A 26,195-nucleotide genomic window follows, 5' to 3' on the forward strand; every position below is an offset into this window, starting at 1 on the left:
GAAGGGAGGGGGGGAAGACGAGAGGGGAGGGAGGCGAGCAGAGGGAGGAGGGAGGAGGACGCAGGGAGGCCCCGCCCACTGGCACAGAGCTGCCCTCCTCCCGCCCCCGCCCCCGGCCGGCCAGGCCGCACCTGCCGCGCGCACACGCCCCCCGCTCGCTGGCTGAGCCTCCCAGCCGCCGCCGCCGCCCTCCGCACGCACCCGCTGCGGCTCGCCCGCACAAGCCCAGCCTCGGCGCGGGCCGCAGCCACCCGGCCGCCGCCGCCGCCGCCGCCGCGCTTCCTCCAGCCTCGGGCCGCGGCCGTCGCCGCCGTGCAGTCGCCGAACCCGCCGGGCTGGGCACTGGGCGCCCGTGCCGCCACCGCCGCTGTCGCTCGCTCCCCTCTAGCTCCCGGGAGGACGCGCTGGACCGCTCCTCAGCAGCCTCAGCTCTCGGGGTGCTCACTGCCGGAGCACCCTCCCTAGGGCTGGCGTCCTCCTCCCAGCGCCCAGCATCCTGCACGGACCTCGGCGTTCTCTGCCCTGAGCATCCTCGTGAGTGCTTGGCATCCTCCTCGGGGCTCAGCATCCTCCTTCCGTTCGACAGCGGCGCCCGGGCCCGGGCCCCACCCGCTCGCACCCCACCCGCGGGAAGGAGGCCTCGGGAATGCAGGGGAGTGGCTGTGGGGGCGCGTCGCCGCTCGGCCAGCCCCTCTGCCCAAACACGGGCTGCTTCCCCATTGTAGAAGCTGCGCCGTGAGGAGGACGGCGTGCTGCTCCTGGCGCGGGGCTGCGGGGAATCTCGGCGAGCCGAAGCCCTGGCGTCTTTTTAGGGTGCGGCGGAGAGGGCCCTGGCGTTTGGGGAGTGGGCCGGGAGGAGGACCGGAGCAGGAAAAGGACTCTGTGGGGGTCTGGGTGAGAGACTATGGGGAAGGACCAGGAGCTGTTGGAAGCTGCTCGCACTGGCAATGTGGCTCTGGTGGAGAAACTCCTGTCTGGCAGGAAAGGAGGGATCCTGGGCGGTGGATCCGGACCTCTGCCCCTGTCTAATCTGCTAAGGTAAGACCTGGTACCAACCGGGGGGGGGGGGTCGTGTGCACCCCTCCTTAGCATTGTGATGGGTACGTTCTCTCCTCGGGGTATTGCACCTGGACGTGTCAGCGGTTCATTCTTAAATTAGGCAGGAAAACAGACCGTGTGTGTGGAGAGGAGGCAAGAGCCTTCCAGGTCCGACTGATGCTTTAGACTCTTCGAGTAATTTGAAAATAGCTTTCCATCATGCGTCAATCAGCCACTTTTCTCTGAGCTGTGGTGCAGAACTTGTACCGCTGTTGCTAGAAGAAAATCCCGTTTTTCTTGCACGTCCGTTGCTGTTTGTATTTGCAGTTGTGAAAGCCCACACCTACTATTTGGCTATTTAAATGAGAAGGTGCTTGTAGTTTTCCTGCCAAAGCCACAGCCTCCTTGGATTGCTGCTACTTTCTCATGCAGAGGGCAACGGCGGTGGGTTATGATCCCACAAAAGAAAGACAGTGAACCTTACCTTCTGAGAATATGTCGATCAGTCAGCAGAGTGTAAAACTCGACGAGGCAAGTTAGGCAGCCCCAGCAGTATTTTCAGTTTCCCAGCATAGCTGAGTGAAAGTCAGGATGCAGGAAGCCACGTCCGGCCTGGGAAAGTGTGTGTGGAACGCAGCAGAGGCCTTTTAATATTCACGTGTTGCAGGTGAGACGAATATTGCTCAAAGAATCTTTCTAAGGTGGCATTAAAAAAAAGTCAAGGTGTTTATTCAGCAGACATAAGCTCGAGATAGCTGGGTTGATTTGCGGATTTGAGAAACTATTAAAAGTTGGATTGACCAAATGCAGGGGGAGCCTGAAGAGCACTCACTAAATGAAATTCCAAGAAAGCTCTTTAGTTCTCAAGTCGTGGTTATTCCGTTTGTCTTGTATATTTTTGGAAGCATCTTTCATCATTCCCATCTTTACCTTAAAACATCTCTTAGGCAGTTCAACGATACTTACACAAGTTTTTTAAAAGCTGAAGTTATTTTCTTGCTTAAAAGTATTTTGTACTACTCTTTATAAAAAAAATTAAAAGTTACATTTATTTGGTGTTGTGTGTGTATGTGTGTGCTGTGCATGCCAGCCAGCTCATTGCAGACAGCATTGCAGAAATCAGAAAAGAACTTTGAGAGTCTGTTCTCTCTCTCTTCCATGTGGATTCAGGAAGTGGCACTCAGGTTCTTAGGTTTGAGAGCAAGAGCCTTTATCCTCTGAAGCAGCGATTGTCAACCTCCTCACCGCTGCCGCCCTTTAATACAGTTCCTCACGCTGTGGTGGCCACCGAACCATAGTACTGTTTTGTTATAACTGCAATTTTGGTACTGTTATGACTCACAATGTAAATATCTGTGTTTCCCTGTGCGACCTTCATGAAAGGGTCATCCTGCCCCCACAGGGGTCACTACCCACAGGTTGAGAACCACTGCTCTATCTCGTTGACCCCTTGTGCTGATCTTGCTAAGTGTTTGATACAAACTTTTGCATGAAAACATCGTGGTGTATACACAGGTTCTCATAGGTTGTGGCTAGACACTGAGATTAATTATAATACTGGCTATAGGGAAAAGGTAAAGGTTATTTTACAGTGAAATGAACTTAACTGAAAAATGGTGAGGTTTAAGTTTCATATATTATTACATACCCATGGTGACAGTGACACTACTGTAATATTTCATTGTAGAACAATTGTTTTTTTATAGGAGTCCCTCTCACCCAGGGGCCTTAAAAAAAGATGACCATTCTGTGTATTTTCATTTCTAAACACAAGTAGATGATATACATATTTTAGATGACAGTTTTGATATTTACACCTATAAAGTTTATAGAAAAGAAATTTAGTTACAGTTTTAAGTTATAAGTGAAATGAGTTTATTTGTGAGGGTGTCAACCCACTAATTATAAAAGTTATTCTGGATGTATGCTAAAATAAATTCCTTAGAAATTAATTTCTTTGGAAAAAATCATTAGCAATGAGAAATTTAATTTCATTGACACAAATTGAGACAAATGGTATTTTTGAATACTCCCTTCTCAGATGTGTGATATTTGAAATAGAAATAGATAACAAATTTTAGGGCTTAAACATCAAATATTTAATTGTAAGTGTGATTCACACTGTTCATCTGGAAAGAGTTTTCTTTATTATTGGCTTTGTTAGGGTGACTCTACAGGAGTATGCATGGAAAACCAGATATATTTCTAAGAGTAGTTTGAATCAAATAAAACCAGTACCTCCCAGACTTGTATGTACTTCTCTTATACCAAATTAACAATTAAAACATGTCTTTTAAGAAAATGGGAGTTGAATTTACATTTAGGTGATCTTTTACATAAAATGTGAATTCCTTCCTAAGAATCCTCAACCTAAGATCACATTTTATGTGGTTATCACGTTTCTTCATCAATGATTGTCAATCAGAAACTTACAGGACAATGTAATGGGTTTGTGCTCTCTTTTGGCCAACATAATGGCACTTTGAAATATTTTCGTACTTAGGAGCGCATCGTGGAATATGTTAGCCAGTGTTTCCTACTTGCATTAGTGCTGTGGAGAGTAGTGCTTTCGTCAGACTCCGGGGCAAATGCTTGCATGCTTCCTCCTGAGGTCAACACTTATTTCACAGATGAAAATTAATAAACTGTCCAAGGTCACTTACTTAACAATGGCAAGGATTTGAAACTCAGAGATTCACATTTGCTTTCCCGAGTCTTCAGTCCTATTCATGACTTTGTTTTGTTTTCAAAGTTTAAGGTGTGTAGTCAATTTGGACAATACAGTAGGAATGTTTTCTTTTTTTCTTTCTGCAAATAACAACTGTGTTTAAAAATCAGTTTGCGAAGAAAAAAATATCCCCTGACTGCTTGTTTGAGACCTACTTAGATAACAATTTTGCAGAATATACTTTGTTTCCTTGTGATTTACAACGTGAGCTGTGGCTGTGTCATGACAGAGCGTGACAGTGCACTTTTTAGTGGACACACGAGCACACTGAAATCACCACAGAAAGCTGTGCTCACCGCTGGACATTGTGAGGCACAAGCAGTAACTGTGTCTGTTCCTAGGGTTGTTTTTAGGGATTAAATGTTGTAGCAAGCAATAAATGAAGAGCATGGAATCATAGGTGTTCATTGTTAGTGTAAGCATTCCTCACGTTGCTCTAAAGCACACGAGGCCCCATGAGACCTAATTTCTTAAGGCCTTATTTACTAACCTGAGTAAAACAATAAAACTTAGGGCCATGGTAAGTTTTACACTGGAATGAGAACCTTTAAATAGAAAGGGGCCCCTAGTCCAAGTTCTTCTATGGTGTAGGAATTTCCTCTGCAAAATCCCTTTCCAGTTAGTTATCTCAAGCACTAATAACATTCCCAGTAACTAAAGATAGTCCTTTTTGTTATTATTGTTTTGTTTTTGCTAGTGTTTCTTTGGAGGCAGGGTCTTTCTCAGGCCGATCTTGAACTCAACATCCTCCTGCCTCAGCCGCTTAAGGGATAGATTACAGGCATGCTCCACTGCACCTGGCATCTATTCTCGTCCACTCTTTGGTAGCTGCAATAATAACAAATTCTACTTTTCTCTGAACTAACTCCCAGCAGCTGGTACTGGCTTGGCTGTATGGGTCAATACAAAAGTTGCTAAATTCATCTGCCAAGACAGAACTGCAGGGACATGTATTTAGCTGTACTGTTTTCTTATAAACCTACTTTCTTTTTTCATGGAAGAACCACTGTTGTTTTTAACTGTTGGTGACTATTTAACTGTACTGTTTTCTTATAAACCTACTTTCTTTTTTCATGGAAGAACTACTGTTGTTTTTAACTGTTTGTGACTATAGTGTTTAGGTGTTAAGACTCAAATTTTCATGTTTTTTAAACCGCTTTTTTTGGTCCTTTGAACATTCTCAAATTTCAAAATAACTTTTTAAAATAAGACTCCCTCCAAAAATTCTAAGAAATGAGCAATATGTAACTGTGGAATGACATTTGGATTGATATACTGATACATAAAAAACCCAACTGATTATGAAAGAGCATTTATACCTTGAGTCTACTTTTATAAGAAAAATTAACTGCAAAGACTTAACAATGTGTAGATATGGAACAAAACAATGGAGATAGCATTCTTCTTTGAGTGATGGCACTGTGGGTTCTTTTCATTTTTTTATTGTGCTTTCATGGATTGTGTAATGAGAGTAAGTGACATCTGTCAAAATATGGTACAATGCAATCATTACCACTGTATTATTGTTCTAAGGCCTTGTCATAGGTCAAGATTTTCTGAGCCATGAAGTTGGTATAGGTTCATATTATCAATGAAACTTCCAAGTATTTTTTTCTCCTAACAACCTGTGAAGCTGTAATTCCCACATCTGGTATTTGTGAAAGTGTTGCATAAACTTAAGTTATCCTTAGCACATTTCACCTTGTTTTACTCTGTAATGCGTGCATGTCTTTTCAGCTCTTGAGTCTGCTTATCAGCATGCTAACTTCCCATTCTGCATCATCTGTGGATCCATGCGCTTTATTACTGGAAAACAACACACTGTAAGATACTCCTGAAGAACCACTTCTCAGCATGTGCAGATTAAGGTGGCAGTGTTCGTGCTGGGCACTTCCTGATGCATGGAGCCACCCAGGAGAGCTGTCAGCCGGCTCTTATCTCTGTTACACCAATGAGGATACTGTGAAGTATTTCATTTATTGTCTTTCTAAGTTGATGTGGTAGTCTGTTTATGGCATTTCTTTGAGCCAGCCCTTTAGTTGTGTGAGTATAAATTCCAACAAAGTCAGCATACTTAGTAGTAGCTTGATTCTGGGAGTGAGCTGTTGGTTATTCCTAATTTGATGAAAATTCCTTCCACTTGAATATAAATCTTCTGGGTCTGGATATCTAATACTTGTTTTTCTTGAAAAGTTTACATTTATTTATTTGTTTGTTTGCTTATTTATTATTATTGTGCATCTATATGTATGGGTGTCTGCATGTGGAGATCAGAGGACAACTTGAGGGAGTTACTTCTTTCTTCTACCATATGGCTCTAATAATTCTCAACCTGTGGGTTTCGACCCCCTTGGGTGAGTCAAATGACCTTTGCAAAAGGGTTGCAAGTCAAATATCCTGCATATCAGATATTTATATCACGATTCATAACAGTCGCAAAATTACAATTATGAAGTAGTGACAAAAATAATTTTATGCTTGGGGGGTCACCACACATGAGGAACTGTATTAAAGGGTTGCAAGCAGTCAGAAGTTTGAGAACCACTGTTCCGGAGGCTTGAACTCCAATCACAAGGTGTGGTGGCAAGTGCCTTCACCCACTAGTTATAACTGTAGCTCGAATTTGCTTTTAAAAGCAGCCTAGTGTCTCTTATGATTTGTCTCTGTCTCTTTATTTGTGTCTTTTTTAGCTGAAAATCAACAGGGAAGATAGAAAGTAGAAATTAGGAAGAATCAAATACTTGGCATTATTAAAGATAACAGAGAGCTATTGTGATCTGAAAACTATCTATGGATTTATACTGTCAGAGCCTAAGATTACATTAGTGAACTCCAGTCCTCTGCCCCTCAAACTTAGCTGAAAGAGATATTAGCCTTTCCTCTGGAAAAGTGAATCTTCCCCCTCTCTTATTTGAATTGTGTTTTGCAACATTCCATTTAATTTTTAGCGAAATCTGAGCTCACCACAGTTCTCCAGTTGAGTTTCCTCCCCCTTTTCTATTTCAGTGTATATATGCAAATTTTTGTGTTCTGAAATTTACATGCTTCATTAAACATATGCAAAACCTTTAAAAATATATTTTTGCTACAACCTTTTATTTTAAACAAAAGTAAGTCTCATTTATAATGTATGTTAATTTTCCATTGACATTACCTAAGAATTATTTATATTTTAATAAAGCAATAAATGCTTGCTAATACTTTAGATTTACTTGGTTTTATTTTATTTATTTAATTTTTTGAGAATATATTACAAGTATGTCAATTCTCCCTTTCCTTCCCACCCTGAAACCTTCCTGATGTTCTTCAAATTTATGGCCTCTTTTTCATTAATTGTTACACACATACATATACACATCTAAATGTAACATACTTGGTCTGTCTAATGTTACTTGTATATTTGTTTTCAGGGGTACCCCTTCAGTGTTGGACAACCAGTTGGGGTGCTCTTCCCTGGAGAAGACAGTTTCTCCCATTTCAGCATTTCTTAGTTGCCTATGCTGTTTTTTCTTTTGGGGGGTGTAGGTTGAAGCCTTCCCCCCTTCTATTTTGATATGTGTATTGTTTTGTCCTTGTCGAGTTCATGTTTTGTCAGTCATACTGGTGAGACTGTATAATGCATATAAGTATACAAATATGCATATTTAGTGTAAATTAATTTTTTCTTATTTGGGCTGACAATGCCCCCTCCAAGAGGGAAGCAACCAACAATTCTACTCAGCTATGACACCTCTGAACCACAACATTGACCCTAAGATTGCAGTAGTGACACACATACCTTGGCAGTAACCAACAGCTCTCTAATTGGTCTTAAGATCCATTCAATAGAAGAAAATCATGCCTGTTGCTGGAAAGCTAGCCAAAAAGCAAGTGAGAGTGAAGTCATGGATCTTGGAGAAGAACCTACAATCACTACTTTGCTAAATCAGCATAATTCTTAACTATACTCTAAATATTTTTACTTTTTTTTTTTATTTCTTCAAAGAGTTGAGTGTTGGGTGTCGTTCAGTTCATAAATTGTTGTTGAACACAAATGATTTAGTTCTTAAGATCCCCATGTGAAAAAGTAAATCAATAAGGAGTGGGAAGAAACAATTTTCTTATCACCAAGGACATTTCAACAGGTTTCCTTATAGTTTCTCAAATTTAGGATTCAACTCATGAAGCTTTTGGTGATAGGTATAAGGAGATAAGAGGCAACTAGAAACAGAAAGGAAAAAACTCCATAATTTTCACAACTATTCGAGCAGTTAGATTATTGAGAATCTGATATAAGAAACTTGCTTTCAGAGATGCTGCATTTGTTAGGTGGGGTATATCACAAATAGAGCATTCAAACCTCGTCAAAAATAGTTAAGTTGCAAGTGGGTTATCTATTTTAGATAGTAATGATGTTTGAGGCGGTGATTGTGCCATTATATTCAGGGAGCAGTGTCTGGCAGAGTAAACAGTGCCAGCTGTGTGATGGCATGTAAGGCGAGAGGAGAAGGAATTTTGGTATTGACCTCTTTCTCTGCGAAGCAGGGATTTCAGCTTCTTCCTTAAATGATGAGGTGACACATGGCAGTGAGCCAGCATGGCTAGTCAGGTGACTGCTAGTCATCCTGTGGTCCGTTCTGTTTTCTTGTGGTGCCGGGGACCACATCCAGTTCCTACATGCTGGACGAGTTTGTCATTTACCTGTATGCCTGGCTCTGGCTGGTTTTCCGTTGCACAGTTCCTAGTGTCTGTGCACCTCCGGGAGGGAGCAACTCTGCAGTGACATCAGGAAGAACTAAATGATGCTCAGCAGGGCGTCTGCTGACTTTAGCAGTCTATCCGCGTTGGTGATAGTGAACAATTTGTTTGGTTCAGTGGTGTACTGAAACAGTTTATTTTGTATTTGGGGTAATTTGAGAAAAGTCTTTCTAAGAGTCTATACATTTTAGGCATTAAAGCAGACCATAATGTCAATGAAGGGAGTAGAAAAGACTAAATTTTAATCTATAGCCTGGAAAATATTTATTACATGTTAGTGCATTTGGTTTCTGCTTTAAGCACATCACAGAATTGTTTTAGTAGTTAAAATATTTTGATTGCTCATATGTTGGTATGAAATAATATTTTACATGTGAAAAAACAGACTCACCTGTATGCCAGTCTCCCTTACATGTGTGATGCTCAGGTCATGCAAGGTCCATAGGCAGGCAGAGGCACAACACCACCAAAGCCCCAGGGAATGTGTTGTGTAATTCATCTCTAGAAACTTCTAGAGTGGAGTTTTCTTCCTTTTTTATGTCAGTAGGATAATACAGGGAGTTTACGCTTTCATTTTTGTAAAGTGAAGCTTTGACATGGATTATTTGAAGGAGAGTGGAAAAAGTACGGCTAAAGGATACGTTTTTCTTTCTTCAGTTTATTATCCTGCAGTGCCCAAAGAGTGGGTCTCTGAACCGCTTTCTTACGAGTAGTGTTTTCTTATTAAGTGGTAGTGTCTTCACATGTCTAACTTAACAGGGAACACTGACTCGCTTGGGCAGTTACTTCTGTGTAGGTGAACAGACAGTGTGCTCACACTGGCTGCTGTTTGATCAAAGTGGATCAAGTCTTGGCTGATGGCTTTAGGCCTCAGATCTTGTGTTCCTGTTCCTCATGCCACATTTCCTATAAGTTTCCTCACTCAAATATCTTTCCCCTGGAAAATGAAATTCCTTCGACTCCTTTCTAATTATTGCATACTCAACCCGGCTGCAGTTTTTGCTCCAACTGTCCCATTCCTAAAGGGAGACAGAAGGTACTGGTTAGTTTTGTTTTCTTTGTCATCAAATTAACATAAACTAGGATGACCTGTGGGCATGTCTGTGATTAATGATTGGCGTGGGAGGGCCCAGCACACTCTGGGCAGGTGCTTCTAGGTTGTATAGGAAAGCAAGCTGAGCACAGACATGGACAGCGAGCCGTAAGCTGTGTTCCTTGGAGGTTCCTCCAACAGTCTCTGTTTCAGGCTCCTGCCTCCAGTTGTCAGCTTGGCTTCCCTTTAAGATGAACGATAAATGGTACATTGGAGTAAACCGTTCCTCCCTTTGTTGCTTTTGGCCAGTCACAACAGAGAGGTAAACAAGAACAAAAGGGAAGCAGGGAGCAGGTCCTGTGAGAAGCAGAGCTGCTCTGTGTCCTGAGAGGTAGATTAAGAGCAGGTATTGATTGGACCTTTAAGTTAGGAGACTGGCAGGGTAGTGACTGCACACTCCTTTAACCCGGGAGGCAGAGGTGGATCTCTAAGTTCGAGGCCAGCCTGGTGAACAATTTGTTTGGTTCAGTGGTTTGCTGAAACAGTTTATTTTGTATTTGGGGTAATTTAGGAAAAGTCTAAGAGTCTATACATTTTAGGCATTAAAGCAGACCATAATGTCAATGAGTTCAAGGACAGTCAGGGCTACACAGAGAAACCCTGCCTCAAAAAACCCAACCTTTCCCCACCCCAAAGTTAAGAGTCTGGAGTGTGCGTTCAACATCTTTGCTGCCCTGTTCATCTCAGTGTTAAGGTCCCCAGTTTTTACTTGTGCTTTCTTTACCTTTACCTTTACTCCAAACTGCTTTTGAGAGCGGACAGTTACATGATAGTGAGGTGAGATTAACTGGTAAAGCTTTTAGGAAGAAAGACCTCTTCTATTATTTCCACCGGAGAGAACACAACATTAGGCAAAATAGCATAGGTATGGGGTACAGCTATATATTGTGACAGAATGTATAGATTGGATGGAATAGGCTTTTTTTGGTTCATAAGAGGGGGTTAAATAGGGAACTCATTATCTTCCTTCTTAGAAGACAGAAGAGGAAAGATTTATTGGAGACATGGCTGATGATAAAGAGGCTCTTAAAACATTTACTACTTAGTTAATCCCTAGAACTTTTTTTCTTTACTTTTTTTGTGGCAATGGGGCTCAAACATCCCACTGAAAATTTTAATTGGATTAATATGCAGACATGAACACCCAGTATATTGTTGCCTATTTCCAGAAATTATTCCCTAGATGTATGTATTTGTTGTATAATTACAGGTAATAAAACTATGAAATAGAGTTATGTAACAGTTTTGATAACTAATGTGGTTTGATATTCAAACCAAAATATTTTAGGTAGACTTATTTTTTTATTTAAAAATATTTCATGATACAAGTTGATCTCAATGTCCACATGACTTCATAAACATTATTGTACAGTAGAAGAATTTGAAGATTTTATTTGGGATCACAGTTGGCATTTTTCTTTTTTTTTTTTTGGCATTGCTAGCCTCCCTCCATCCCTCCTTCCTAACTCCCTCTTTTTCTCTCTTCCTTACTTTTGTACTCTCCCCCCTCTTTTTTTTTCTTAAATTACTCTTAGCCACTTAGGGCTTTTGTTTTGTACCTCTTCTTACTAATTTATATTTGAAATATCTATGTCTTATACATTCATGTTATATAATAGTTTGTGTTTCAAAAACACTGAAAACTGCTGTATTTGCTTACAGAATTGTCTCTGTTTACATGGATGTAAACACTAAAGCATACATTTACATGGATGCTTTAGTGCTAGTTGAGATCTGGGAGTGAAATGCATCATGTTTATGGGGAGCAGTAGGAACTATGTAGGGAGAGTCTTTGTTTTAGTAAACTGTCAGTGGCATTCTATGTTGTCTCTTCTTGGGAGCGGTCTGCCTTTCTGAAGGCTGGAGGATACTGAAGACACTATCAGAGGAAAATGTGAAAATGTACAAATAATGGTTAACCTAATGCTTAACATTTAAAACATTTTTTTGGCTGCTGTGTATTAGGATGTACTTAGATCAAACTTACTCTAATCAACCAAGCACACACTACCCACCTGATCAACTCAGTCAGGGATTTATAGAGCAGACAACTAATTATTTCAACAGGCATTTTGTGGATTCTAAAACTGAATGAGGTAATCTTTACCAAGTCCAAGCACTATTAGACTGATGGAATAGTTTTATGAAGAGTTAGAATACACCCAGGCGTGGTGACATGCCTGTAATTCCGGCACTCTGGGAGGCAGAGGCAGGATCTCTAAGTTTGAGGCCAGCCTGGTCACATTGTAATGTGAGTGCAGGTCAGCTGAGGTTACACAGAGAAACCCTGTCTCAAAAGACAAAAAACAAACACAAACAAAGATTGGGAGAAGGACATTTTAGACAGAAGGAGCAGTATATCCAATATCAGTGTGTGGAAATGTGGACTATAATTTGGAAATATTATAAGTAGTTTGATTTAGTAGACAAGAATTAAGTCTGGAGATCGAAGGATTTCAGGTATTTCCATAAGGAGTTTGAACCTTTTTTCCCCTTTTTCTAGACTAGTATCCAAATTTTTTTTCTTAGAAATTTTTTAAAAAACTTTTAACTTTATTTATTTAGTTGTTCACTTTATATCCTAATCATACTCCCCATCCTCCTCTCCTCCTGGTCCCACCCTCCCTCTCTCTTTCCTCCTCCCTCTCCCCTCCCTTTCAGGAAAGGTGCCCCTTTCACGACTAACAAACCCAGCATTTCCAGTCCCATCTTCTTCCAAGGTGGCCTGGCAAGGCAGCCCCACCAGGGGAAACTGTATTTGCTTACAGAATTGATTGATTATTTAATTGATAGAGAAGCTTGAAACACAGTCCATGTCAGAAACAGCTCCCACTCCCCTTACTAGGGAACCCACAAGAAGACCAAGTTGCCCACCAGGTATATATGTGTAGGGGGCCTAGGTCCAGTCCATGCATGGTCCTTGGTTAGTGCGTCAGTCTCCACAGGCACCCCTCCCCACCCCGGCCCAGGTTAGTTGGCTCTGTTAGTCTTCTTTTGGAGCTCCTGTCCCCTCTGGGCCCTTCTATTCTTCCCCTGACTTTTCCACAAGGCTCCCTGAGCTGTACCTAGTCACTGTCTGTGGGTCTCAGCATCTGTGTTGATCCTTTGTGGGGTGGAGCATCTCAGAAGGCAGCTAGGCTAGACTCCTGTCTAAGCATAGCAGGTTGTCCTCGTTAGTGTCAGGGGTTATCTCTCTCCCATGGGCTGGGTCTCAGGTTGGGCCAGGGATTGCTTGGACATTCTCTCCATCACTGATCTTTCTTTATCCCTGCAGATCTTGTAGGCAGGGTAAATTTTGGGTCTAAGTCTTTGTGGATGGGTTGGTATTCCACCGTCCTCCACTAGGAGTCCAGTCTAGTTAAAGGGTGGCCTCCTCAGTCTCCATGACTGCCACTCCTAGGGGTCTCAGCTAGAGTAACCTCCAGATCCTCCCTGGAGCCTGCCCTGTCGTAGGTCTCCAGCTTGTCTCAGAAGTAGCCCCTCCCACAGTCTCTCTTCTCTCTGAAAGCTCTCTGTTCTTCCACCCCTGCTCTCCCCATATCTGCTCCCCACCCTTGCTTGCCTCCGTATTTCCTCTCCTCTCCTGTTCTGTGTCTTCAACTACTTCCAGTTGAAGTAGTAGTCTTCAACTACTTCTGTTTCCCCTTCTGAGTGAAGTTCAAGCATTCTCGCTTGACCTTCCTGTTACTTGGCTTCTTTGGGTCTGTGGATTGTAGTACAGTTATCCTGTGCTATTTGGCTAACTCTGCTTGGAAGTGAGGACATACCATGTGTGTCTTCTTGGTGGTGGGTTACCCCACTCAGGATGCTCTTTTCTAGTTCCACCCATTTGCCTGCAAATTTCATGATTTCCTTGCTTTTAATAGCTGGGTAGTATTCCATTGTATAAATGTACCAGGTTTTCTTTATCCATTCTTTGGTTGAGGGACAACTTGGTTGTTTCTAGTTTCTGGTTATGATGAATAAAGCTGCTTTGAACACAGTTGAACAAATGTCCTTCTGGTTTAGTGGAGCATCTTTTGGGTATATGCCCAGGAGTGGTATGGCTGGGTCTTGAGGTAGAGCTATTCTCAATTTTTTGAGAAATCTCCAGATTGATTTCCAAAGTGAATGTACAAGTTTGCACTTCCATCAGCAATGGAGGAGGGTTTCCCTTTCTCCACATCCTTGCCAGCATGTGTTGTCACTTGAGTTTTTGATCTTAAGATGTAAGATGGAATTTCAGAGTCATTTTGATTTGCGTTTCCCTGATGACTAAGGATGTTGAACATTTCTTTAATGTTTCTCAGCCATTCAAGATTCCTCCAATGAGAATTCTCTGTTTAGTTCTGTACTCCATTTTTAAATTGGATTGTTGGTTTTTAACTTCTGGAGGTTTGAACTTATATTGAAGGCCATGGATACTTTTTGATAATTCAACTTTGGATTCTGAATTTTTTATTTAATTGTGCATGATATGTTTCCAGTGTGATTACTAAGCCTTTGTAATCATATTTTCTTCTATTCTCTTATACATTACATCCCAACTGCAGTTTCTTCTTCCTCTACTCTTCCCAGTGTTTTCTCCCACCTCACTTCTCCCCCGAATCTACTCCTCCTCTCTTTCCTTTCAGAAAGGAGTAAGTCGCCTAGGGATATCAACCAAACACGGCATAACAAGTTACAATAGGTCTAGGCACAAACCGTCTTGTCAAGGCTGGATGCAGCAACCCAGTAGGAGAAAAAGGGTCTCAAGAGCAGGTGAAAGAGTCTGAGACACCTCCATTCTCACTGTTAGGAGTCCCACAAGAAGACCCAGCTATGCAACCATAATGTGTTTGCAGATGACCTAGCTCTGACCCAGACAGGGTCCATGATTGTCTTTTTAGTCTCTGTGATCCCCTATGAGTCCTGCTTAGTTGATTCTGTAGGCTTTGTTCTTGTGGTGTCCTTGACCCCTCTGGCTCCTGAAATCCCACCCCATCCACATCTTCTGCAGGGATCCCCTGGCTCCTCCTAGTGTTTGGTTGTGGGTCTCTGCATCTGTTTTCATCAGTTGCTTGATGACGCCTCTCTGATGACAGTTGGGCTAGGCACCAGTCTATGAATATTGCAGTGTACCATTGGTAATTATTTCATTGAATTTTCCTCAAGTCATGTTTACTTATATCCTGGGTCTCTGGGTGTCCAGCCTCCAGTTTCTGGCCATCCAGGCAGTGTCAGGCATGGGCTCCCTCTCAAGGCATGAGCCTCAAGTTGGACCAGTCATTAGTTGGCCACACCCATAATTTCTGTGCCACCATTGCCCCAGCACATCTTGCAGGCAGGACAGATTGTAGGACACAGGTTTTGTGCCTGGGTTGGTGTCCCAGTCCCACGACTTGAAGCCTTGTCTGTTTACAGAAGATGGACAGTTCAGGCTTCACATCCCCTATTACTCGGAGTCTTCTTCAGTCACTCTCAAAAGACTCCAGAAAGTTTCCACTATGCTGGGTTTCCACATCATCCCCCAAATGGCCCCTAATCTCTCCCAGTACTCTCCCCCACCTGATTCTTCCTGTTTCATTCCTACCCATCCCCAGTCTTGCAAAATCTATTTCTCCTTCTTGAGTTTTCTTGAGTCATCCTTGTTACTTAGCCTCTCTGGGTCTGTGGATAATAGTATGATTATCTTTAAGTTAAGTGAGTATGTATGATGTTTGTCTTTCTGGTTCTGGGTTACCTCACTCAGGATGATTTTTTTTTCTAGTTCTCTCTATTATCCTGAAAGTTTCATGATGCCATTGCATTTAATAGCTGAGTAATAGTCCATTGTGTACTTGTATTGCATTATCTCTATCCATTCTTTAGTTGAGGGACATCTAGGTTGCTTTCAGTTTCTGGATATTATGAATAAAGCTGCTATGAACATAGTTGAGCAAGTGTCTTTGTGCTGTAGTGGAGCATCTTTTGGGTATATGCCCAGAAGTGGTATGGCTGTGTCTTGAGGTAGATCTAGTTCCAATTTCCTGAGAAACTGTCATATTGATTTTTAAAGTGGCTGTACAAGTTTGCATTCCAATCAGCAATGTATGAGTGTTTCTTTTGCTCCACATCCTAGCCAGCATAGACAGTCACTTGTGTTTTTGATTGTAGCCATCCTGATAGGTGTAGTTGGAATTTCAGAGCCCTTTTGATTTGCATTTCCCTGATGGCTAAGGATGTTGAACAGTTTTTTAAGTGTTTCTCAGCCATTTGAGATTCCCGTTGAGAATTCTCTGTTAAGATCTGTACCCCATTTTAAGTGGGATTATGTTTGTTGATATCTAGTTTCTTGAGTTCATATATATATATATATATATATATATATATATATATATATATATGCTATAACCCCTCTGTTGGATTTGGAGTTGTTAAATATTTTTTCCCAAAAGTGTCCTATTGATGATATCCTTTGTCTTACAGAAGGCTTTAAGTTTTGTGAGGTCCCATTTATTAATTGTTGATATAAGTGTCTGAGTTAATTGTGTTCTGTTCAGGACGTTGTCTTCTGTGCCAATGTGTTCAGTGCTATTCCCCATTTTCTCTTCTATCAGGTTCAATGTACCTGGTTTCATGTTGAGGTTTTTGATCCATTTAGACTTGAGTTTTATTCAGAGTGATAGATAAAGATAAGTTTACATTTTTCTACATGCAGACATCCATTTAGATCAGCACCACTTGTTAAAGATGCTGTCTTTTTCCTATTGAGTACTTTTGGCTTCTTTTTAAAAAATCAGGTGTTGGCCTGATGAGGTGCTATACACCTGTAATCCCAGCACTCCTGAGGCAGAGGCAGGCGGATACCTGTGAGTTCAAGGCTAGCCTTGTCTGCACAGTGAGTCCTGGACAGCCAGGGCTACATAGAAAAACTGTGCCTCACAAAACAACAACAACAACAAAATCAAGTGTCTATAGGTGTGTATATTTCTGTCCAGCTCTTTGATCTGATCCCATTGATCAGTCCGTCTGTTTTTGTGCCAGTACCATGCAGTTTTTGTTACTATACTTTGTAGGACAAGTTGAAATCAGGGATGGCTATACCTCTAGCAGTTCTTGTGTTGTTCAGGATTGTTTTAGCTATTCTGGTATTTTTTTGTTCCACATGAAGTTGAGTGTTGTTCTTTCAAGGTGTGTAAAGAATTGTATCTATGCTAATAAGAGAATTAGTCTGCAGTTCTTTCTTTGTTGAATCTTTGTGTGGTTTAGGTATCAGGGAGAGCATGGCCTCATAAAAATGAATTTGGCAGTGTTCCTTCTCTTTCTGTGTGCTAAAACCATTTGAACTGGGCTTTTTTTTGTGGGGGAGGGAGACTTTTAATGAGTGCTTTTATTTCCTTAGAGGTTATAGGTTTATTTAAATTGTTTATTTGACCTTGATTGAACTTTGGTAATGGGTATTTATTGAGAAAAATTTTTATTTATCTTAGATTTTCCAACTCTGTGGAGTATAAGTTTTTAAAGTATTACCTAATGACTCTTTGAATTTACTCAGCATCTCTTGTTATGTTCTTTCCTTTTTGTTTCTGACTTTGTTCATTTGCATATTCTCTTTCTGTCTTTCAGTTTTCATTTGGATAAGGGCTTATCTATCTTGTGGATTTTCTCAAAGAACCAACTTTTTTTTTTTCCATTGATTCTTTGTATTGTTTTCTTTGTTTCTATTTTATCGATTTCTGCCCTAAGTTTGTGATAGATATTGTTTAAATTGACTTTATCATGGGATGTCTTGTTTTCTCCATCTATGGTGATTGAAAGTTTTTCTGGGTCTAGTAGTCTGGTGTCTGTGGTTTCTTAGAGTCTGTTGACCATCTGTCCAGGCCCTTTTGGCTTTTAGAGTCTATTGAGCAGTCAGGTGTAATTCTAATGGGTCTGCATTTATTTGCTGCTTAACCACTTCTTGCAGCTCACTATTCTTTCTGTGTTCTGTTTGCTAAGTGTTTTGATTATTATGTGGTGTGGGGACTTTCTTTTCTGGTCCAATCTATTTGGTGTTCTGTAAGCTTCTTGTACCTTTATAGGCACATTCTTCTTTAGGTTAGGAAAATTTTCTTCTATGTTTTTGTTGAAAATATATTCTGGTCTTTCACCTGGGCTGTTTCTCCTTCTATTGTTATTATTTTTAGGTTTGGTCTTTTTATAGTGCCCCAGATTTCCTGAATATTGCATGTCAGGAATTTTTTTTTTTAGATTAACATTTTCTTTGACTTCCTAGCACTCTGGGAGGCAGAGGAAGGTGGATCTCTGTGAATTTGAAGCCAGCTTGGTCTACAAAGTGAGTCCAAGACAGCCAAGGTTATGTTGAGAATCCCTGTCTCAATAAAATAAAACAAAACAATAACGGCAAAAACAAAAAACCATTTTCTTTGAGTTGTGTAACTGTTTTCTTCTGTCGTATCTTCAATGCCTGAGATTCTTTCTTCCATCTTGTATATTCTGTTGGTAATGTTTGCGTCTGTAGTTCCTGGTTGTTTAACTAAATTTTCCATTTCCAGAATGTCCTCAGTTTGTATTTTATTTATTGCTCCTATTTCCATCTTTCAGGTCCTGAACAGTTTTATTCATTTTCTTCAATTGTTAATTCACTTCTTTCCTGGCTTTTTAAAAGGGTCTCATTCATTTTTTGTTTGTCTTTTTCTCAATTTCTTGAAGGAATTCATCATTTTCCCCTTTAAAGACTTCTACAATCTCCCAGAGTTGGTTTTAACATCATTTTCTTGTACTTCAACTCTGTTGAATATTCAGGGTTTGTTTTGGGAGGATAACTGGGTTCTGGTGATGACATATTCCCTTGCTGTTGGCTGTGCTCTTCCAATGAAGTCCAGGCATCTGGTTTAAAGATGGTCTAGGTGCTGATTTGTGTGTTGGTCTTTGTTGGATGGGTGTTTTGTCCCTTGGTTACTGTTTCCTCTCTGGTCTTCTGGCCAGTGGTTGAGTAGAGAGGCTCTACCCAAGTTGGAGGCTGGAGTTCTGGTAGCCTGGTCCAGCAGGGTGTCCTCCGCTGGACTGTGGTTCTGGCTATGGATGTGCTCTCTGGGGTCCTGTACTTCTATGTGGCCTCTGGTAGAACAGGGGACTTCTGTCTGAGTTGTGGTCATAAGCATAATTTTTACTGCTGCCGAGTACAGAATCTTCAGAGACTTTCTGTATTCAAACAACCTGTGGTTGTTAAGCATGCCTTTTCTGATATTATTCCAGATCCATGGAATTTCTATATATAATGCCTGAAAATCTGAATTTAATAGATTTCTCCAGATGATTACATATGTGCACTGAAGTTTGGAACCACTGTTCTGAAGAATATGCTATTATTTAACCTTTTCTACAGTGCTAGAGACTTGGGTGAGTTTCAACTTACTCGTTTTGTGTAAGTAAAGCTATGAATGTCTTCATACAACCTCTCATTTCCATAAGCTGTACTTTTAGGATTCACATCCAGATGTGAAACTACCCGTATTGTTTGTCCAGATACACTGTTTTATGTGCTTTACAGCTGATCCTCATAACAATTTCATAAGGTCATTACTAACTTCAACTTTCTACACAGGATGAAATCAGGAAAGTTGCATAATTTGTCCAAAGTTATAGTTAGAAACAGATCTAAGATTCAAATTCAGGGATTTCTGACCCTAAAGGTCGTTCTTATTGCTGTTTTGCTTCTTAGTTACATAAGGAACAATGTCCATCCTGGGTTAAAGAATGAAAATAGCAATATACTTTAGTATAAAAATAGTACTTTTCCTGTAAAATTATATACCACCATGTCTCCATTCTAACATAGTTCTCAGTTTTGCCTTTCTATATCGACAGCGTCACACTAAGGGCAATATTTTGCTTTCATTTTTTTCCCCTTGATAATACACAAACAGTGAAACGAATGTTAAATAAATTAAGATATTTCAAAAATATTTTTTGTGAACCATTTTACTTTGAAATAGTGCAATTGTCCTATTAAAATTTAATTTTTTTAAATTAAAGGTTTTGTGTATGTCTGTGTATGTGACCCAATGAGTTTAGTAAGGATTTCTTACAGGAGCACAGGTGAGGGGTTATTTATAGAATGGGTGATTTGCCAGTGTCTATACCATTAAAGAAAACACCCTCCCTCTCCTTTGCAACCATTAACTGCCTATAAGTAAGTCCTCAGGGAGGTGCGCAGTTCCTAAGCTCCACTGTTTCCCACGCATTTCTTGGGTTTTTAATGTTATTGAACATCCATTATCTCTAAAAATGGCTTAAAACTTTGTCCATCCCATGTCTCCACATTAATGGTGTGTGCTTTTCATCTTTTCTCACTCACACAAAGAAGGAGAATACAGAGCTTGCAGCTCTTCTTTTTTTTAATAATCTATCTTTTTCAAGCCAATAGATCTGAAAGTCTAGTAAAATGAAGACTCAGGCTGTGCACCCTTGGAACATTTTCCTTTCCTCTTTTGGTGCTGACTTTGTGACCCTTGAGCATCCTTTGGCTGCTGTTACCTGAAACCCAGAACTCCATTAGGTTTTATCCTGTATCAGCAAATTTTTCTGTATTTTATTTTTATCCTCTCCATGAAGATGGCCCTATTAGCTACTTCTGTGTTGTTGTAACAAATAGATAGCAGAAACAAGTGATGGCAGGAGATGTATGAGTGGGAGACTCTTGTTTCATCATCACAAAGGAAAAGAAGGCACGAAAGAGTGGTTCTGTTTGTGGCAGGAGGAGAGGAGACAGGCGCTGGTCAGGAAGCAGAGGAAGCAAGACCGGAACCAGAGGCAGATGGACCTTTAAAGACCTGCTCCTGGCAACCAGTTTTCATCAGCTGGACCTCTCCTCCTAAATCTCCATAGCCTGCTAAAACAGAGCCATGAGCTTAGGATAAAGAGTTCAAAACATTAGCCTGTGAGAGACATTTTAAATCCAGACCATAACACTCATTTTCATTAATGAGAAATAAGCAAGGTTTGGGGGGTGGGGAATCTGAGTCCTGATGTTTAAGGTCTTTACTCAGTGGACAGCCCTAGTTAAGCTATTTAACTTCTTTGTGCTTTGGTTTCTGCATTCATACGATATCTATAACTATATCTATATCATCTATGTATCTATCTACATCTGTTGAGTTACAAGATAACTCGCACTCCTTATCTATAGTGTCAGGAATTCATGTTCAGATTTGGTCTGAAAATATTACCTGGAATACTAATACTTAGAGATAGTTCATCAATTTAAATAACTTTTATGGTGTGTATCATTATTCTAGTTATCAGTTTCTGTCAGTTTTTTTAAATTGTACCTTAATTATAAATTAAGTTTTACCTTAGGCACATTTGGTACCATTTGAGATTTTTTTTTCTTCAGAACACACCTGCTGTGGATAAGGAAAATAGTGTAACTTAGATCAGGCAGCAGAGGGAGAAAATGCTTACTTTTGTTGATATGCGTCCATGACTGTACTGGAAAACTCTAGGATATTTGCATTGTGCCAGATGTGTGTGTGTGTGCATGTGTGTGTGACTGCGTGAGCATGTGCACCATATAACATGTGTGGAGGTCAGCAGACAGCTTGAAGGAGATTCTTTAGTTTCACCCAGGGGTCTAAGTCAGGTCAGTCTTTGTCACAGGTGCTTTTACCTGCTGAGCCAGCTCACCCGTTCATTGTGACATTTTAAAAAAGAGACTAAGGATCAGTTATGTTCTACAGTTCCATCAGTTTGGGGCTGGTTTGATGTTTTCACACGATGAGAATGAAGCTCTCAGTCTTTGACAGGATGGCGCTGAGGGTACTGTGTTCTTCCCGTTGCTGCCTGTTGGATGGGGTGCCACTCCGGTTGCTACGCTGTCGATGAGTTTCAACCACTTGATTATGACTGGAGCCTGTGAAACCTCTGTTTATACAGTTACTCTTTCTTCTACCTTCTAATGGGGTTGTACTCTCAAACTATGTAAATATCTTTTTCCTCATCAAAATTTTTAAAAACTCATGTTAATTGGAATGCATATATTATTTTATATGCTGGCGTGCATCACAGACATTACTTTTGGCATATAAGTCGTTCAGGACCTCGTGGCAGGCTTTTGAGATGCCTTCACTGAACCACTCTCTGAGTGTCTCCTTACTTCCAGCATTTGAAAATGCTCCAGCGTTCTCTCATTTCTTCCAGTGAGACAGTACCTTTGATTGGAAGATAATAATTAGAGCTCAGATTTTGGTACTGGGTATATTCATGACTTTAGCAATGTCACCTCTCCTAGTTGCTCTCAGCCAGGGGTGAAAATTTACATATATTTATTCACACACAGAAGTGAACTATGTCTGTCTATAGTTACTAAAAACCCTGAAGCCGTTTTCCTTCTCTTCATGTGTTTGTGTGTGGTATGGGTTTTATATGTATGGTGTGTGTGTGTGTGTGTGTGTGTGTGTGTGTGTGTGTGTGTTGGTAACCTGCCTCCATCACCCTCCACCTTATTCTTTTGAGGCAGGGCCTCTTAATCAAATCCAGAGCTCACTGATCACCAGCTAGCTTGGTCCTGGGATCCCCTGTCTCCACCTTCTTCTTCTTCTTCTTTTTTTTTTTAGGTTCTTTTTTTATTTTTTAAATATTAGTTACAGTTTATTAACTTTGTATCCCAGCTGTAGTCCCTCTCTTATTCCCTCCCATTCCCACCCTCCATCCCTCATCTCCTCCCTGCCCCTTTCCAAGTCCACAGATAGGGGAGGTCTCCTCCCCTTCCATCTGACCCTAGCTTATCAGGTTTCTTCAGGACTGGCTGTAATGTCCTCCTCTATGGCCTAGCAAGGCTGCTCCTCCCTCGGGGGAGGGGGAGGGAAGGCCAAAGAGTCAGCCATTGAGTTCATGTCAGAAATAGTCCTTGTTCCCCTTACTAGGGTACCCACTTGGATACTGAGCTACCAAGGTCTACACCCGAGCAGGGGTTCTAGGTTATATCCATACATGGTCCTTGGTTGGAAATACAGTCTCATAAAAGACCCCTGTGTCCAGATATATTAGGTCCTTGTGGAGCTCCTGTTTTCTCCAGGTCATACTAACTCCCCTTTCTTTCATATGATTCCCTGCACTCTGCCGAAGGTTTGGTTATGAGTCTCAGCATCTGCTTTGATACACTGCTAGATAGAGTCTTTCAGAGACCCTCTGTGGTAGGCTCCTATCCTGTTACTTGTTTTCTCTTACTTTCAATGTCCATCCCATTTGTTTTTCTAAGTGAGGATTGATCATCTTAGACTGGGACCTTATGAAACTGAAAAGCTTCTGTAAAGCAAAAGAAACTGTCTTCAGAACAAAACAACAGCCTACTGACTGGGAAAGGATCTTCACCAACCCTATATCTGACAGAGGGCTGATATCCGGAATATATAAAGAACTAAAGAAGTTAAAAAGCAATAAATCAAGCAATCCAAATGGGGTACGGAGCTAAACAGAGAATTCTCTGTAGAGGAACATTGAATGGCAGAGAAACACTTAAAGAGATGCTCAATGTCTCCACCTTCTGAGACAGGAATTACAAGCAAGCTTTCACACCCACATTGCATTTATGTTGTTCTGGGGAATCAAACTTGTTTCTCTCATTTTAAAATACTTTATTTGGAGTTCCTTAAAGGCTCTCCCTTCCAACTCTCCACCCCTAGGTAGGAGAGAGAAGGTTAGTGGGGAGAGGGAAAGCAGACCCCTTTACTTCTCCCGGCTGTTTAGGGCTGATGGGTTCTTTTCTTTTTCCTAGTGTTTTTTATTATTTTATTTTTCACAATTTGTTCATTTTTATAATCCCCATTGTAGACCCCTCCCTCAACTCCTCCTCATCCTACCTTTCATCCCTCTTTTCCCCATCCCCTTCCTCTAGTCCACTGAAAGGGGGAGTTCACCTCCCCTGCCCTCTGCTCCTAGCTTATAGGCAGCTCAGTCTCCATGTGGGATTTTGAGTAATGGGATCAGGGACTGCCTCTGTCATGAACTCAGTTGCCTGCTCTTTGATCACTTCCTCCTGGTGATGCTGCCTTGCCAGGCTATAGAGGAAGAGGATCCAGGCAGTCCCGGTGGGGGATGGGTTCTTTTAGGGCTATATTAACTCCTGTCAGCAGCAAAGGCAGCCAGCAGTCTCCCTCAAGCCACTGCTCCCCGAAGCATCTCTCTCTGCCTGTCTGCTCCAAAGCAGCCACACTGCATGCCACACTTTCTCGCTCTGGGCTCTCGTATTTATATCCGCAGAGCCCTAGACATGCCCCTCTCTGTGCTGCACGAGGGAGGGTGTTACTAGCTGTCCAAGGCCACGCCCCACACAAGACAATTAGCCGTGGACAAACTGAAGCCCAACTAAAATCCCACACTTGGGATTAAAACAAAAACACATTTACATAACGTAACTGAGTTACAAAGAACACAAAACTTCCATTACACAACCTCTCATCTTTTTCTTGTGTGGCCAGTGCTTTAATTGCTGAGCCAGCTCCATAGACTCACACCTGGACTTTTTTTATGCAGATTCTAACTCTTACCCCGTTCTACACACAAAAGCAATTGTAGTTTTTCCTTTCTTGCATTTGTAACCTACTTTATCTTTCCCAAGATTTTATTTCTTTTGTGTATACACTTACTTGATAGAACTCCTCTTCTACAGGCAGCCTTCTCCACTGCTTTCACCTTTCCTTCTGTAATGGTCTCCTACCTCTTTTAGGCATTGTCTCCCTGTGTTAGGCTGCTCTTATGCATAGATACCTTTCTGTGCATTTCAGGCTATGACTTCCTACGCTGATCCACAGTTACAGGGAAATACCCACTTCAGTCTGCGTGGGCTCAGACTTCATGTTTGTGTGTGGATGCTGTCTTACACCACTTGAACTCTGGTACCAGGATGTTCCCCGCCATCAACACCATGGAACCAAGGGACCTCTCCTGTTCTTCCAGCACTCCATGGGAGATGCTTTCTTTCTTACTTAGACTCTGCTATTCCACACTGGGTTGTCTCGGGTATAGACAATTTCTAATCCTTGTTTGGACTCCTGATATGTGACTGTAGGCTATTGCAACTTTATGTTTTTAATCTCTGTTGTGAATGCTAACATTTCTCTTCCCTACTTGGTAATAGTGTTGGGACTAAATTGTTCCTGAAAAAGAAAGAAAAATGTAGAGAAAGAAGGGGGAGGGGAGGAGAAAGAGGTCCTAGAGGAAGAAAGTGTTATGGATAATAATGATGCTGATGAAATTCATCAGGCTGTGGACAGTTAAGAAGTTTGGGTAAGGCTGGAGTGATGGCTCAGAGGCTGCTCTTCCAGAGGTCCTAAGTTCAAGTCCCAGCAACCACACAGTGGCTCATAGGCATCTATAATGAGATCTGGTGCCCTCTTCTGGCCTTCAGACATACATGCAGGCAGAACACTGTATACATAATAAATAAATAAATAAATAAATAAATAAATAAATAAATAAATAAATAAATAAATAGATAAATAAATAGCTAGACAGATAAATGTATGTTAAAAGAAAAAAGAAGTTTGGGTAATTGTGACCAAAGTTTGAATGCTATGTAGCTTCTCTAGTCTTTTCTTTTTATAGTTTGGAAGACAGAGAATGATAATTTTAATAAGCCAGCCAGCACTTTGCTTTTTTTTTAACTTTTAAAAAATATATTATTAAGGACATGGAGTGACCTCCAGACCTCCAGAGAGAGAAAAATCACACACACACACACACACACACACACACACACACACACACACACAAACACACACACTGTTTAGCTGAAAGTCTCTGTCATAATTGCAAGAGAAATGCTCTCAAGAATTTCAGTAAGTTGATGCTAATGCCAAAAAGACTCATGAAAGCATTGAGATAGTAGCTGTCATTTACAAGTAGGTTGAGTTTGCAGAATATGATAAGAGGATTTCAGCAAGTGGGTTCCTGTTATGTGATATTCCCATTACGATTTTTAAAATGTAGCATTAATGTTATGTCAGAAGATCGATAAAATGTGTTTTTAAAATGGTAAATCTGCACAAGTCTTATAAAAATGATTGCTCCAAATGATCCAGGACAGTAAGTAATTAATCCTGGGATTTCTCAGGCTTTAAATTATTACTAGGAATTTATATTCTTAGAAACAAATCTAAGCAAAGAGACTTCCAGGAAGCTCTTTAGTAAACATTTGGTGTAGCTGAAAAATAACACCGTTATTTGCAAAAAGTGGGAAAAAATAGTTGGGAGCATTGCAGACACAATTTGTTGCAGTTATATCCTGTACTTTAAAAGACCATTCTGCTTTTCATGCCAAATTTAGGAAAATAAACAGCAGTCAGTATGATCAGTTGCTGCTCCCTTCTCTAGGTTTGGGAAACAAGCACAGTGGAAAGATGACCAGAAAGGAAATGAACCAGGCTTTCATTTACCTTTGCATATACAAAGTACTATGTAGGCATCCAAACATTAAATGATTTTTATTCTTTCCCCACATTGTTGTTTTCTTATCGTTAACACCTGCAATGGAGTATTACCCTTTCCTAGTATTGCATTAATATTTACATCTTCTGTTTTCATGAGGTCCTTGGGCTACCACACAAATGCAGTGTGTGTGTGTGTGTGTGTGTGTGTGTGTGTGTGTGTGTGTGTGTG

General features: G+C 41.0%; 1 protein-coding gene across 4 annotated transcripts in view; it reads left to right on the forward strand.

Moving 5' to 3' along the window:
• The first annotated feature begins 687 nt into the window (after window positions 1-687).
• Window positions 688-26,195, forward strand: part of Anks1b (ankyrin repeat and sterile alpha motif domain containing 1B) — a 1,067,094-nt gene continuing 1,041,586 nt past the window's right edge. For 3 of the 4 annotated variants that reach the window (XM_055627860.1, XM_055627861.1, XM_055627862.1), the window contains exon 1: window positions 707-1,038. In XM_055627860.1, coding sequence (XP_055483835.1) covers window positions 905-1,038 — 134 coding nt within the window. In that variant the 5' untranslated portion in view covers window positions 707-904. Of the gene's footprint in view, window positions 1,039-26,195 lie in introns of all 4 variants that reach the window. The other variant, XM_055627859.1, reaches the window with a different exon arrangement.

The sequence above is a fragment of the Psammomys obesus genome, unplaced genomic scaffold (assembly GCF_907164565.1).
Source record: "Psammomys obesus unplaced genomic scaffold, mPsaObe1.curated_primary_1811, whole genome shotgun sequence".
Taxonomy (NCBI): domain Eukaryota; kingdom Metazoa; phylum Chordata; class Mammalia; order Rodentia; family Muridae; genus Psammomys; species Psammomys obesus.